The following is a 15,674-nucleotide window of genomic DNA, read 5'->3' as shown; positions in this document are numbered from 1 at the left end:
TTTTCGGATTGGTGTCCTGCTGAATCCATAGCTATCCCTTAGACTGAAATAACGGAGATGGGCAACAGGCATAGCTGTCAAGTGTCCCTTATTTGAAGGGACAGTCCCTTATTCCAGCGCCATGCCCCACTGCTGTCCCTTATTGATGGATGTCCCTTAAATGATGTCCCTTAAATTTCAAAGGAAGCAGCTCCTCTCCCTCCTCCCTGCCGGCCAGGGAGGAGGGAGGCTCCAACTGTGTTGCTTGGCTGCGTTGCTTACCCAATAAGGAGTCTAAGAACGACTAGGGGGTGGAGTTTGCGTGCCTTGTGCCGATCAAATCGGCTGCATTGCCTGGGGACTCGCCTTTGCTCAGCGCTTCCCAGCGGAGAGGTGACGGTAGTTTTCCTTCAGGCTTCGTTTGGCTGCTAGCTGGGCTTTCTGCCTTTGGCTCAGAGGGGCTCAGAAGTTGAACATATCTGTGCTGAGTGCTCGGATCGGAATTGGATGGATACGTCATCGACGGCCCACTCACCCTTGCCGGCGAAAAGGTCTGTCTGGAGCGGGGGAACATGGTGGGGAAAAAGGAAAGGAGATCTCGTGGGAGGGGGGAAGGCTGTGTGTGTGTGGCTAGTTAATGCAAGCTGAGGGAGTTTTTGAATGCTGGACGCAATTTTGTTGCACGTGCTGCTGCAAACTTTGCAGTGCAAAGCCAGGCCGGGGAGCCATCTTAAGTTGAGGCTGCATAGGCCTTGTGGTGCATGTGATTCAGATTCTATTCAGTTGAACCTCTGGTTACAAAGTTGGTTGGACAGTGTTCTCGAAGCTACCAGCATGAGTTTGACCAGACTGCAGGAGGACAGGAAGACTGGAGTGCCTGGAAGAGGTGAGGCTGCAGGTCCCTTATTTTGGCTGCTGGTCCCTTATTTTCAAGGCTGCTGGTCCCTTATTTTCAAATCTGTAAGTTGACAGCTATGACGACAGAGCTTTTCACACACGGTATCTTCTCTGGGAAGGCTTTGGCTACTTTGCAGATATGGACCTTGCGAAAATCGTTCACATAATTACAACCTTGGTGATAGACGCTTGCAATGTGGTCTACATGATCTGCCCTTCGGGACGGCTCAGAGCCCATGCTTGGCACAAAATTCAGCTGTCTGCCTGACAACAGCATTATATAAGCACCGCTATATTTTTACTGACTTCCTGTAACCTTCTGTGCACCATTCAAGGTGCTGTCATTATCCCACAAAGCCCTGAAACACAGAGCTAAATATTTAAGATCTCTAGATGTCAGTGTAATATTCTTAGGATTTGTCCAGCCCTAGAGGGACGTTTTCTAATTTTCCTAAGGGGTAAAAGCTCATTTTGAATTGCGTGAACTGCCAACAAACCAAGGTCAAATTTTATTAAGGTCCTAGTCACCTAATGATTTCATATTCTTATAGCTCCGTATTTGTCTCTTCTGAATGTATTACAACTGTCACTAGTTGCAAAAAGGAGAAAAGAAAAAAAGAATGCACATGAGAGGAAAAAATGGCTGTTTCTTCTTCACGGTGATTAATACTAATATATATACGACACATATTAACGTAATTGTGACAGTGATGCCCTGATTTGGTGATAATGTTATTATTAATTTAATGGCTTTTAAAACCTCAGTTTTATTGTTTGTTTTTCTTATCTCTTTGTATTGATTTTTAAAATTCTTGATTCTGGCTTTTATTTACTGTGTTTGCTGTGGGTTAAACCACAGAGCCTAGGACTTGCCGATCAGAAGGTCGGTGGTTCGAATCCCCGCGACGAGGTGAGCTCCCGTTGCTCGGTCCCTGCTCCTGCCAACCTAGCAGTTCGAAAGCACATCAAAGTGCAAGTAGATAAATAGGTACCACTCTGGCGGGAAGGTAAATGGCGTTTCCGTGCGCTGCTCTGGTTCGCCAGAAGTGGCTTAGTCATGCTGGCCACATGACCCGGAGGCTGTACGCCGGCTCCCTCGGTCAATAAAGCGAGATGAGCGCCGCAACCCTAATGGTCAGGGGTCCCTTTACCTTTATATACACAGCAAGCATCCTCCCAAACGAAAGTGACTTAACAAAGCAGGGACCAAAATGCTTGCAAGTAGCATCTCCCCAAACTTGAAGCTCAGCCCTGAAATATACGTTGAAATAAATGGGTGCTTTGAGTAATCACTGCCTGCAAGTCATGCAGGTCCCATTGGGAAAATATCTGGGCACCTAAAACGTGTATTTCTGAGGTCAACTGCTGTGCTTGAATATCAGGTGGCTCTTTATTTCTCTGCTTTCATGACTTCCATTGATATGTTCAGCTTATTTGCCTTCCTCCCTGCCCCCACTAGCTGCCACTACATCAGCTGGTAGATATTGGAGCTGGAAAGCCTGCCCCTAGAGAATAATCTTTGCACATTTCACAAGGAGTGAGAGTACTGCTGTGGTATCAAAGCTGAACTTGACTTTTGCCCCACATAGAATTCTTATTTTTGTGAACTGCCTCATTTCTCCTGTTCTCCTGCATATCTTGCTCTGTTAAATAGACCAGCGTGGACTAAATCAAACTGCATTGCAGCCCAAATATTCAGATGTATTTTAAATTGTTTTTCTGTGTGTGTGTGAAATGGATCTCAATGACTTAAGGTTTCAAAAGCCCTCAGCCCTAAATGAATGCAGACTTTTATAGCTCAGTTCTGGAGACTTCCATAATCTCATTATATAAAGGAGTGGAGAACCTTTGTCCCTCCAGATGTTGCTGATTTACAAATTCCACCAGCCCTAGCAAGTCCCTTGAGCCCAAGTAAGCTCCACTAAACAGACTTTTAAAAGATGCTTTCCTTGCATCATTTAATTTTTCACTTCCCATTGTCTCAAGTAGCTCATACTATGCACGTAAAGCACCTAAATCCCGAGCATTGAAGTTTACTCCAACAGTTCCAGCAACAAAACCTCTTTATTGACACGCAGCTGCTAAATTAAGGTTAAAATTACCATGGAAGCACTCCTACTATTAGTGCAACGTGAGTTCTTGTGAATATTTCAGTGTCTAAATGTCAGAAGGCTTCATCGATCCAACTCCCCAAACATCATCACAAAACTGAAATGTTGCCAAGGTAGCTGAAGTATATCTAACAGACTGAGGGGGCCGATTCACAGTAGAGGGATCCAATCTGTCTGATCCCAAAGAGGGTGCCAAACCTGTTTTAATTCTTAGCTATGAGCTGCGTTTAGATTCTAAAAGAGTCTAAAATAACCTTCCAGATTCCACATCCACAAAATAAAAAAAAGTCAAATAAATAAAGTCCCCTGCCTTTTTTTCTGTTCAAAAGAAAACCATTCTTTAACTGGAGCACAAACAAAGACATTACAGATAGATCAAAAATGTGCAGAATAAGCTGCAAGGACCTGATCTTGCTGAAAACTACAGTAAACCAATTTATTTATTTAAAAAGATCAGCAAAGTAACAGCAGGAGGTGTTAATCCACTGGGGGCATGCCAAGACTGTAAGCTACTGGATACGCTAGGTCAGATCGGTTCACCAATGGAGCTAAATTTAAAGTCTTGGGAATTTAAAAAAATAAAAATAAAAATCAGAAAAAGTGGTGTGTCAATTAACCCTTTAAACTGAAAGCAAAATGTGAGCTATTTATTTGTTACAAAGGTGTCTGCAAACTTGACACGAATGCTGGCAGCCTCAACCCCGTGTGGGAATCCCTTGCAAGGCGATCATAGTGCCTGGAGATAGACAGTCTCAGGTCGTGTATCCATAGCAGTGACCACAGAGGTGTAATGACTGCTGGGAGGAATGCAGAGAGAAGGAATGCCATGGTGCACATGTAGCAGCAAAACTGAACGCCTTCATCTGCCCCACTTGCAGTGAAACATGTCTCTCCCGTATTGCTCTACAGCCACAGCAGGCGCCGCAACCTTCCAACAGCTTGACTTCAGCCCCAAAGGCGCATTCTCAAGACAGACGGATGCCAACAACCTTGTGCCTGTATTGTTCAAGGCACGCTGCCAAAAGCTGGGCTCGAAAACAGTATACTGTGAAAAGTCCCACACGGCTATTTGTATAGGTGCAAGTGGACAAGACCTGAATGAATTGTGAGGGTCGATTCCCCGTTACTGCAGGCATTCCAGATGGAGTCAGTGCCAAATGCCAGGCATTCACTAGGTCTGGGACATCAGCCAGCGAAGGCTGAACCAAGCAGCTGTAGTTCATTCCCGTTTGGAATTTACCCATCTTCTAAGAGAATTTTTGACTCTATAGCCTCACCAGGTATGGGGCCATAACCTGTGTTGAAAAGTAACCAGGCATTCATAACCAAACTGTGTTTCTCTGCAAATATACAGGACACTAGGAAATCAGCCCTGAGTGCTCACTGGAAGGACAGATCCTGAAGCTTAGCTTCCAATACTTTGGCCACCTCATGAGAAGAGAAGACTCCCTGGAAAAGACCCTGATGCTGGGAAAGATGGAGGGCACTAGGAGAAGGGGATGACAGAGGACAAGATGGTTGGACAGTGTTCTCGAAGCTACCAGCATGAGTTTGACCAAACTGCGGGAGGCAGTGGAAGACAGAAGTGCCTGGCGTGCTCTGGTCCATGGAGTCATGAAGAGTCGGACACGACTAAATGACTAAACAACAAGAAATAGGAAATCCAGGAGCTGTAGACAAGGTAACCCCACCAGAACCAGAAAATTAACAGGGTATTGTTTGTGATACAATTGTATGTGTGAAATGGTGGTACAGAAACTACTTAAACAAAACCCAGTGCTGCCCAGCCTTAAAACAACTGATGAGCTCAGTCCACAGCTGGGGGAAAACCCATTTCTTGCAAGTAATTAACAGATTAATGTTCCTAATCTTTGTGTCTGGCTAGATGTCTGTTTTTTTACACACAGCCCAGCGTAGCTGCTACCGTATTCCCCTTATGAATAAAGTGTTGCCTCAATCACATGTTATCCTTTACATAGTATTGTCAACACCTGACCAATGCCATCATATGAAATCCCGCCTGCCACAGTATGAATTAGGTAACGTGGTAGTCTTGCTTTTGCATGGGCCCCCCTGCAATCTATTATCTTTTCTACAAAATCAAACAGCAAACAAAAATTAAAACTGAAGGTTATAACTTTTTGGGCAAAATCAGTAGTATGGAACTCTACTCCTACTGACTGCTAGACAAAAACAATAAGAACAGACTACTGAGACTTCAGTTACATGCTTTAGGGAATTACCCTTCAGTAGTTCCTATTTAGCACCAGGTTGGTGACCTAACAGTAACACCAGTGATTTAATATTTTTTAAAAAAGAAATCTTCCCTTTAAGGCAAACTGGGTGATAACAAAGTCAAGAATCCCACTGAACATAATTGAGTGGCAGCTGTATATGTTCAAATTAGACTACATGAGAGGGTCTTCAAACACTGCAAATGTTTTTGAATGTATCCTGAAACATACAAGTACATGTGGTTAGCAGGCTAAGGAAGGACTAATACAATTCAGTACTTCATCTATTTTCTCTCTCTTCTATTCTTTATTTAATCTTCTGTTGTAGGGTTGTAGAAAAACAAGAAATCCAGTCAGTGTACTTCAGAGAAGATAAGTGGGTATTTATTTTGCTTTTGGAAAGGTAAGAATTTGCTATACAAATACACACACAGCACTAAGTTTCATAGTTGAGTTTTCAAACTAAAAAGTTTACCTATCACTTAACATCACAATAATTGGTTCCCACAATACCCAAGAAATAAACAGGTTAAGTTTACAAGGACAACAGCAAAGGATATATACCAGTCCTAGAGTTGGCAGTGCATAATCCCAGGTACAAAACATTGTACTTTAGTGTTTGGAAAATAAATGTTCTTTACAAAAGAAGCACCAGTTTAAGGGAATAAAAGAAGAACTAACAACTGTAGTTGGGGGCCAAAGAGATGCTATAAAGATTGGCACAATCTTATGCATGGAACTCACACGTTCCAGAGAGTTCAGTAAGGCTAGCAACAGTGTTTAGGATTGCAGCCTGCAGCACAATCCTGGAATATGTGATACAAATGCCCTGGCGCATGTACATAAGAGTCTTTCCCTCGCCAATGAGTATCTAGCACAGACGTGGGTTACCTCTAGGCCCCATCAGGTGCAACAGGGGTCCTAATTTACTCCTGGTTCCACTGGCTAGAGCTCCCATCCAATCCTTGCTGCAAATTCAACGCTGAATTCAAGACCCATTTTTGGGAGGAATCTTTGCAGCTAAGGCCTAAGATTCCAGCTGCATCTGCAAAGACTTCCCCTCTGCAGCCTCATCTTAAATTAAAACCAGGGCTGGGAAAGAAGAGTGTGGCCTTGAGAAGATATACCACGTGGCAGCCTTTTAATTGTTTGAAGCTATTTGTTTTTCTCTTCCATTTGTTGCCACTTCCCTTTGAAAAGGTTTCCAAACAGCTAAAGTAGGAAAATGATAGACAGCCTTGAATGGCATGTGCTAGCTTAGAAATGAGCTCCTGCAATTCTTTACTCACTTACCTTCGCATCTTTTGAACTCAGTGTGACCTACTTCTGAGTAGACATGAACATGGTTGCAATGGTAACCTCATAGTCCCGCCCACACCAGGAACAACAAATTAAAGTACCCTAAATACATAGTTATTGAATTACTACACTATGTAGTAGTGATTTCATTAAAACCCACAGATGCTTTAAAGATCATTGGGGTCTTGACTGCCTTTCATATCCAGGTGAAAAAAATGGTGCCTTATGCTTAAATATACAGAATCCAATGCTGTAGTTTTTGTCCACCTAAACATGTACAGTAATTCATACATCCAACATTGGTCCCACTGGACAGAATGAAGTAGGGAAAGTTGGCATTCAGAGGCGAATATCTCACTTAAATTACAAGCAGAGTAATTTCTTGGTGGAAAAACTTTGAAGTTCATTTTTTATTTCAACACATCTAAGAGTAAGATTAGAATCAAGTGACTTAAGGGAACGCTTCTATGGTTATTTCAAATCCTTCTTGTTCTTTCTCCCAAGCACTTTTGCTATGTAACTTTCCTGTTGTTTTTGTATCTTGAATTCGGATGCTTGTTTCCTGCAAAACAAAACAACAACAAAAACCAGAAAGCCCATTGTAAGAACATTTGCCATGCAATTTTCTCTGTGAAAATAGACATCTAAGTACTTACTGATCTGTGGCACTGGTGAAATATCAGGAAAATAAATGCAACGCTATTATGTGTGTGCCGACTCCTGAACAATCCTTTCAATATACAACCAATTGATAAAGAAAAACAGAATGTTAATAATAATAAATAATAAATTTTATTTATATCCTGCCCTCCCCAGCCAAAGCCGGGCTCAGGGTGGCTAACAATAATATTGGACTTCCTATGATAATTTCACCGGGTGGTATTCAACGAAATTTATTTATAGTAAAGGTAAAGGTACCCCTGCCCGTACGGGCCAGTCTTGCCAGACTCTGGGGTTGTGCGCCCATCTCACTCAAGAGGCCGGGGGCCAGCGCTGTCCGGAAACACTTCCGGGTGACGTGGCCAGTGTGACATCGCTGTTCTGGCGAGCCAGAGCCGCACACGGAAATGCCGTTTACCTTCCCACTAGAAAGCGGTCCCTATTTATCTACTTGCGCCCGGGGGTGCTTTCGAACTGCTAGGTTGGCAGGCGCTGGGACCGAGCAACGGGAGCACACCCCGCTGCGGGGATTCGAACCACCGACCTTTCGATCGGCAAGCCCTAGGCACTGAGGCTTTTACCCACAGCGCCAGCTGCGTCCCCTTATTTATAGTAGACCCACTGAAATTAATGGACTGATGGATTAATGCTCATTAATTTCAATGAATCTACTCTGAGTAAAACTTAGCTCGATACCACCCATTCTTTGCCAAGGGGTCTTCGAATGAGTTACTGCTTCCGCTTACTCCATTGGAAACACATACCTTATCAAACAGATCACTGGTTTCTATTATCAGCATTTACCACAGCTACAGTACTAAGCAACCACTAGCAGCACGACAACCCAGAAGGAATGGAACAGTTAAGAAAGCTGGAAAATACCCCAGGGGAAGAAACCAACAAAGCTGGCTTATGAAGTTGGTTTATTTCTACAAACCACAATTAAAATTAACCACACTTTAGAGTTCAGGCATAATGCTAAACTGCCATTAATTATTTTTTAAAAATGGATGTGAAAGCTTCTGCCTTGAAGTTTATCGGGATATCCAAACTGGACCTTTGAAGAAGCAATGGAGGAAAGCATACGCACAAGCCAAAAAGGAGGGGACGCCACAAGTGTTTGAGGATAACTGTAAAAATATCTATTTAGACAGTGATTCTAAAGGAAGGGTGTAAATGTCTCAGTAAGCAGTATTCTCTATTTCACACCACACCCTGAGATCTGAGGAACCATCAGGTGGAGGAAAATTGTGATTAAAAATGAAAAGAAATACTTAGATCCTACAGCCTTTCAATGTATCTGTGGGAAGGAGGGTATTGTTTTGTTTTCTTTTAATTATTTACTTGTGTTTTATCCTGTATTGTATTCTGTGAACCACCCTGGGATCTCTTGAAGGGCGATATATAAATTTAATAATAATAATAGTAATAAAAGGGAAATAGTTAACTCAAAGAATCTAGTAAAAATGTCTTAGATAAAAATATATACTTACTTTAATGTTTGCTTCTGGTTGTTGATGAAGTTCTGCAGCTCCCTGATCTCATTTTCTTTGTAGTTCAGAACATCTTCCTGTTTTTGAATATGGGTCTCAATTTCTGCAGGAGGAATTTGGAAATCACTGATTTGTGCTGTTGCTTTCTAAATATCAAATTCAAAGGGCACAAAACAAAGTTATGTACACAGAATTCCCAGCAAAGTTTCAAACTGTATTACCCTGGTTTGGTTATAATCAACCCAAATAGGTAGTGCTATAGGTATATGCTCTAGAAACTGAATTCTGTGCCCAGGATTTTTTTTAAAAAGACATATTTATTTATTTTCTTACATTTGGGTGTTCATCAGTATGCGGATGATACCCAGCTCTACCTCTCTTTTAAATCAGAACCAGTGAGGGCGGTGAAGGTCCTGTGTGAGTGTCTGGAGGCGGTTGGAGGATGGATGGCGGCTAACAGATTGAGGTTCAATCCTGACAAGACAGAAGTACTGTTTTTGGGGGACAGGAGGCGGGCAGGTGTGGAGGATTCCCTGGTCCTGAATGGGGTAACTGTGCCCCTGAAGGACCAGGTGCGCAGCCTGGGAGTCATTTTGGACTCACAGCTGTCCATGGAGGCACAGGTCAAATCTGTGTCCAGGGCAGCTGTTTACCAGCTCCATCTGGAATGCAGGCTGAGACCCTATCTGCCTGCGGACTGTCTCGCCAGAGTGGTGCATGCTCTGGTTATCTCCCGCTTGGATTACTGCAATGCGCTCTACGTGGGGCTACCTTTGAAGGTGACCCGGAAACTACAACTAATCCAGAATGCGGCAGCTAGACTGGTGACTGGGGGCGGCCGCCGAGACCATATAACACCGGTCTTGAAAGACCTACATTGGCTCCCAGTACGTTTCCGAGCACAATTCAAAGTGTTGGTGCTGACCTTTAAAGCCCTAAACGGCCTCGGTCCAGTATACCTGAAGGAGCGTCTCCACCCCCATCATTCTGCCCGGACGCTGAGGTCTAGCGCCGAGGGCCTTCTGGCGGTTCCCTCATTGCGAGAAGCAAAGCTACAGGGAACCAGGCAGAGGGCCTTCTCGGTAGTGGCGCCCGCCCTGTGGAATGCCCTTCCAGCAGATGTCAAAGAGATAAACAACTACCTGACATTCAGAAGACATCTTAAGGCAGCCCTGTTCAGGGAAGTTTTTAACGTGTGATATTTTACTGTATTTTTGGTTTTTATGGAAGCCGCCCAGAGTGGCTGGGGAGGCCCAGCCAGATGGGCGGGGTATAAATAATAAATTATTATTATTATTATTATTATTATTATTATTATTATTATTTATATCCTGCCTTTCCTCCAGCATGAAACCCAAGGGCATTCATCAAGTGCCTAAAAGGGTTAATTTCTCAAGTATTCCTGAGTCTAAGACAATAAAATAATCTAGTGAATTTACCAGCGCATTTGCTCAACAGCTTGTCTTTTTGGATCGATTCCTTCCGCACTTTGCTTTTTACCCGAGAAAGTCTACAACAGAAGGAATACCATTTTATTCACAAATGTCAATACCGTTAAATACAGCTGGAATAAGTAGTTCAAATGTTGTTTTCTGTCAGATAAGATGATCAGGAGCAAGTCATACATGCCCCTTATGCACCTTTGGAAATTTGACCTTTGTAATTATGGAGCTGACTGATCTGTAGAACAATGCTAGTTAGGCTACAAATTTAAGTGTGTACTTTGCACTGATCCCCTTTAAGCTTCTGTTATGTTGTTGCAGTGACTTGAAAATATCCACATACTGTACACCACTTCACAGGATCCAAGCTTTCTCTTTTATACTGAACTAACTCTCAGAGTGTGGATCCATCCCTTGTATAACCAAAGCATCACAGACATAACCATCCACACACAAGAGGCTTGAGGGAGTACCAACATTTACAGAAGTAAAAATAGATAGATAGCCAGCCCTAAGGGGGGGAAACACCAAACAGTACAATGTGGATTGAATATTCTCAGTGAGCACAGAATGCTGATGGGTTGGGTGGTGGGAATAAAAAATGGGAACATCATGGTAGAGGACACTGCTGTAGGGCTAGCACGCAGTATGACTGCAATTCTAAGCATGTTTACGAGGGTGTAATTACGAGAAAACATGCTTAGCATTGCAGCAAACAAGCCTCTTAGCTTGGAAAATTCTGGCACGCTCAACAATATTAACCCTACTTCCAGCTCAGTCAGGCTACTGGCTCATGTAGCCTGCTGCTGTATACTCTGGTCTTATCCAGCAGTTGCTAAATCTTAGCACCTGCTTATAATGGAGAATGAAGACTCAGGGAGCAGCTGGTCAGTTGTTAAAACAGGTGCTAGGACACAGATTTCTCGTTCCTTCCAGCCTCTGAACTGCCCGAAGTGGTGAAGAGCAAAAAGAGATACAGCCGCCTTTCTCCTACTGTTCCTTTCTTGCACGTTCAGAGGTTGGGGGAGAGGCAGCTGCTGGTCCCTTGGGAACTGGCTAGACAGTGGTCTTCTGGGGGACTGTAACTATCATGTCGCCAACTCCCCTTTTTAGACAACAACACTTGAGCCTGTTCTCTTCACAGAGACTCCCACACCAATCTACAAGCGTACGCAGTGTCAAAAGCTTGCTTCTCCCTCTCAAGTTGCTTTGACAGAACATCAATCTCCCCAAGGGCGAATTCCAGCTGTTCGGATTCCATAGCTAGATTACTCTTCGTCTTTGCATGTTCTTCCTCTTCCTTCTGTAAATTAGAATACAGTTGAAAAATCTAAGGTATTAGATTGCCTAACAGGTAAACCAAAATTATAAAAAGGAAAGTATTCAACTGAATCATTAGGCAAAGAAAATATGCCACAACTTTGGTGTAAAGTAAAAGTAAAGGACCCCGGCTGGTTAGGTCCAGTCAGACTTTGACTATGGGGTGCAGTGCTCATCTCGCTTCAGGCCGAGGGAGCCAGTGTTTGTCCACAGACAGCTTTCCAGGTTATGTGGCCAGCATGACTAAACCACTTCTGGCGCAACGGGACACTGGGATGAGTGCCAGAGCACATGGAAATGCCGCGGCACTATCTATTTATCTACTAGTACTGGTATGTTTTTGAACTGTTAGGTTGGCAGAAGCTGGGACAGAGGAATGGAAGCTCACCCCGTTGCGCCGATTCGAACCGCTGACCTTCTGATCAGCAAGCCCAAGAGGCTCAGAGGCTTAGACCACAGCGCCACTCAAGTCCCCTCACTCTCAAATATTCAGATACTAACTTCCGACATTAAAAATCGACATTGTCACAAGACATGAGTCTACATGGGAACTTGCACAAATCTTTGAGAATGTGCAATCTCTACTGCTGCCTTGATTATGTTTAACAAATGAAAAGAGTAAAAATATCAGAAATAAATTATTAAACGAAGGCCACATACCTGCAGTTTCCTTATAATAGCCTCATATTCCACCTTGCTTACAGAGTTCTCTTTCTGCATTGCTATCTGTTAAAAGAATGTTACATTTTATAGATTAGTTGTTTGTATAAGAGACTTACTATTAGGGGAAAAATGCTGAATGCATATTAGTTATTTTTGCAGTCTGATCCTATGCTGAGTTAGGTGCATCTGTGTCTATTGATTGCAGTGGGCTTAGGCATATCTAGAGATGTGAAAGCATGCAGAAAAAAGAGAAAATTGTGGAAAACCCACCCCACCCTATTTTTCTGTCCCCATTTTGGAAGCAACCAAACCACCACCACCAACAAACAGAAAAACGGTTGGGGGGGCACGGTTCCATTTTTTTGTTTTTCCAAACCTTCACCTCTCTAGGTATATCTTTATCTAGATAGGCTCACTCTGTTTTATGGCTATTGCATAACAGCTTCTACTCATTTTACGACTAACTACAATTTTATTTACCAAAGTACTTATATGTCAGCCACTCATGCAGTATCATAATTTTTAATCAACTGCATAGGTTGGCTTAGAAAAATCTTCAAAAGTGAGGGTGCCTGTCAAATCTCTGGTTGAAGAGTGTTCCACAGAATGGGACCAGCAACACTAAATGACCAACTTCTGATTGAGTTGAGCTCCTGTAGGGGTGTTCTTGGTAACTGGGCAAGGCTAGGATGTAAGGGCTAAGGCAGTCCTGGATCCAAGTTGTTCAGGGCTCTGTGTATCAATCTAAAATCCTTAACCTGCTCCAGTAGCATATGGGCAGTCAGTGTAGATGTTTTAACAGCAGTATCACATGCTGCTGGCCATCCAACTGCAGCAGCAGCCTAGTTGCAGCAGTCTGCCCTAGCTGGAGCTTCTAGACTAGGCCTAAGTGTAGCTTTACATAGAGCGCATTGCAGTAATTACCTTGAGGTTCCTACAAGCACTACACACATATGACTGGTGTGCTTTATTTTAGATGCTGCATCATGTTGAGGGTCTTTGCTGAAATCTTCAATCTGGCAACCCCCTAAATAAAACCAGCTATAAAATCTCATTGTGTTCTTGGAGGCAATTGCTTTCATTTCAGAGCCATGAAAGCGCAAATGGAATAATTAAAAACCCTGCAGGATTAGACCAAATGTCCATTTAGCCTTCTGTCCGGTTTCCAACAGCAGCCAGCCTAAAAAACCCACATGGTCATCCCTGCCCTCCAGCAACTGGTCTTTAAAGGTACACTGCCTTTGAGGCTGGAGGTTCTGTCTGGAGAAACAAACACACACACACTATGTTTAATCCTTATGTTCTGCTGGATCAGACTAAAACTCCTATCTAATCCAGAATCCTGTTTCCAGCAGAAAGGGCACGAAGTAAACAATCCTCCATTGTTTGCACACCCAGAAACTGGTATTCAGCAGCCTACCTACCTATGGGACCGCCTCTCCTGGTATGCCACGCGGAGGACCTTAAGGTCCATAACTGACAACATTTTGGAGGTCCCAAGTCGAAAGGTGGTTAGAATGGTCTCAACTAGGGCCAGGGCCTTTTCAGCCCTGGCCCCGACTTGGTGGAAAGCTCTGTGACAAGAGACTTGGGCCCTGCGGGACTTGACATCTTTCCACCTGGCCTTTGGTTTGGACTCAGTCTGACCCTTATGTTTCCCTCCCCTTATGGTTTTGATCTATGGGCTACTCTTAAAATGAGGCAGCATTTTAAATTGCATTTTAACCTGTATTTTAAATTGGTTGTTTTTTTCCTATTATGTTTTTACTGTGATTTTACTGGTGCTAGCCGCCCTGAGCCCGCTCTGGCCGGGGATAGCGGGGTATAAATAAAATTTATTATTATTATTATTATTATTAATTACTGTCTTTTAACATATAGGGGTTTATGAAACTACCATGCTTTACAGTCAATGGCGAGAAGTAGGACGTGCAGCAGTGGCAGTGTTCTTGCTCAGTGTCTAAACTATTACTATTATTATTAATTACTGCCTTTGAACACATAGGGTTTTATGAAACTACCATGCTTTACAGTCAATGGCGAGAAGTAGGACGTGCAGCAGTGGCAGTGTTCTTGTTCAGTGTCTAAACTAATACTAATATTATTATATAATAATAATGATAATAATGATAATAATGATAATAATAATAATAATAAATTGCTGCCTTTGAACACATAGGGTTTTATGAAACTACCATGCTTTACAGTCAATGGCGAGAAGTAGGATGTGCAGCAGTGGCAATGTTCTTGCTCAGTGTCTAAACTTATTATTATTATTATTATTATTATTATTATTATTATTATTATTATATATTATTTATTGTTATTATTATTAATTACTGCCTTTGAACACATAGGGTTTTATGAAACTACCATGCTTTACAGTCAATGGCGAGAAGTAGGATGTGCAGCAGTGGCAATGTTCTTGCTCAGTGTCTAAACTAATTATTATTATTATTATTATTATTATTATTATTATTATTATATATTATTTATTGTTATTATTATTAATTACTGCCTTTGAACACATAGGGTTTTATGAAACTACCATGCTTTAGTCAATGGCGAGAAGTAGGACGTGCAGCAGTGGCAGTATTCTTGCTCAGTGTCTAAACTAATAATAATAATAGGGATTTGTGTGCGCAAAGTGTTGGGTAGGCCCAGAGGCGGGTGGGCCTGCAGAGGCCTCCATCCGCCAGGCTTTTTGCCAGCGTTTTCCACAGGCTGCCGCCCAGCTCGGTGGCCGGCGACCGCCGAAGGGAACCAGCACGCCTCTTCCCACAACCCTTTATCGGAGGGAGAAGAGACGGCGCGGCCGCCCCGGGCGCCTCCAGCCCCACCTGTCGCCTCAGCCTCTCCAGCAGAGCCTCCTGCGTCTCGATCAGGTCTCGCAGCTGCTGGAAGGCCACGGACGACGCCATTTTGTTTCCCCCCCTTCCTTAACCGGCCGTTGGAAGTGCGCGCGCTTCCCCCCTCCGGCCAATCACGCAGCGGCGCCGAACGTGAATCACGGGAGCTTCGCCCTCGCGAGACTTCTTCGCCCGCCCCTTCGGGCCGGCCGCATCAGAACAAGGGAGGGGCGGGGCCAGAGCTGCCTGTTTTGTCTAGAGTCCTATAGGAAGCCGCTGGCGCGCCCGCAAAGCGAGTACCGTAATTCCCCTAATGCAGGCTCTGAGAGAGAAAAAACCCTAATTCCCCTAATGCAGGCGCTGAGATGGATGAACAAACTTGTTGTTTAGTCGTGTCCGACTCTTCGTGACCCCCTGGACCAGAGCACGCCAGGCACTTCTGTCTTCCACTACCTCCCGCAGTTTGGTCAAACTCATGCTGGTAGCTTCAAGAACACTATCCAACCATCCCGTCCTCTGTCGTCCCCTTCTCCTTGTCCCCTCCATCTTTCCCAACATCAGGGTCTTTTCCAGGGAGTCTTCTCTTCTCATGAGGTGGCCAAAGTCTTGGAGCCTCAGCTTCAGGATCTGTCCTTCCAGGGAGCACTCAGGGCTGATTTCCTTCAGAGTGGAGAGGTTTGATCTTCTTGCAGTCCATTGGACTCTCAAGAGTCTCCTCCAGCACCAT

At 43.7% G+C, this 15,674-nt stretch overlaps 1 protein-coding gene across 1 annotated transcript; it reads right to left on the bottom strand.

Annotated features, from left to right (window-relative positions):
- Nucleotides 1–6,429: 6,429 nt before the first annotated feature.
- Nucleotides 6,430–15,058, bottom strand: SPATA24 (spermatogenesis associated 24). The gene is made up of 6 exons (XM_053380529.1): nucleotides 14,939–15,058; nucleotides 12,096–12,161; nucleotides 11,288–11,418; nucleotides 10,113–10,183; nucleotides 8,674–8,776; nucleotides 6,430–7,082 (listed from the first exon to the last, which is right to left on the bottom strand). Exons 1-6 carry the CDS (start codon nucleotides 15,017–15,019, stop codon nucleotides 6,992–6,994), a joined length of 543 nt encoding a protein of 180 aa, XP_053236504.1. The 5' UTR covers nucleotides 15,020–15,058; the 3' UTR covers nucleotides 6,430–6,991.
- Between the last annotated feature and the right edge of the window lie 616 nt (nucleotides 15,059–15,674).

The sequence above is a fragment of the Podarcis raffonei genome, chromosome 3, assembly GCF_027172205.1.
Source record: "Podarcis raffonei isolate rPodRaf1 chromosome 3, rPodRaf1.pri, whole genome shotgun sequence".
In the NCBI taxonomy this organism is placed as follows: domain Eukaryota; kingdom Metazoa; phylum Chordata; class Lepidosauria; order Squamata; family Lacertidae; genus Podarcis; species Podarcis raffonei.
Note: the sequence above shows the minus strand (reverse complement) of the source record. Positions and strands in the feature narration are given on the sequence as shown.

What these genes read in the sequence shown, in the direction of transcription:
- SPATA24 (XM_053380529.1), bottom strand. Translation starts at nt 15,019, where the DNA reads ATGGCGTCGTCCGTGGCCTTCCAGCAGCTGCGAGACCTGATCGAGACG. An exon ending in TGGAGAGGCTGAGGCGACAG is followed by an intron (nt 12,162 to 14,938) that starts GTGGGGCTGGAG and finishes TTCTTTTAACAG; the next exon opens with ATAGCAATGCAGAAAGAGAA. An exon ending in CTATTATAAGGAAACTGCAG is followed by an intron (nt 11,419 to 12,095) that starts GTATGTGGCCTT and finishes TCTAATTTACAG; the next exon opens with AAGGAAGAGGAAGAACATGC.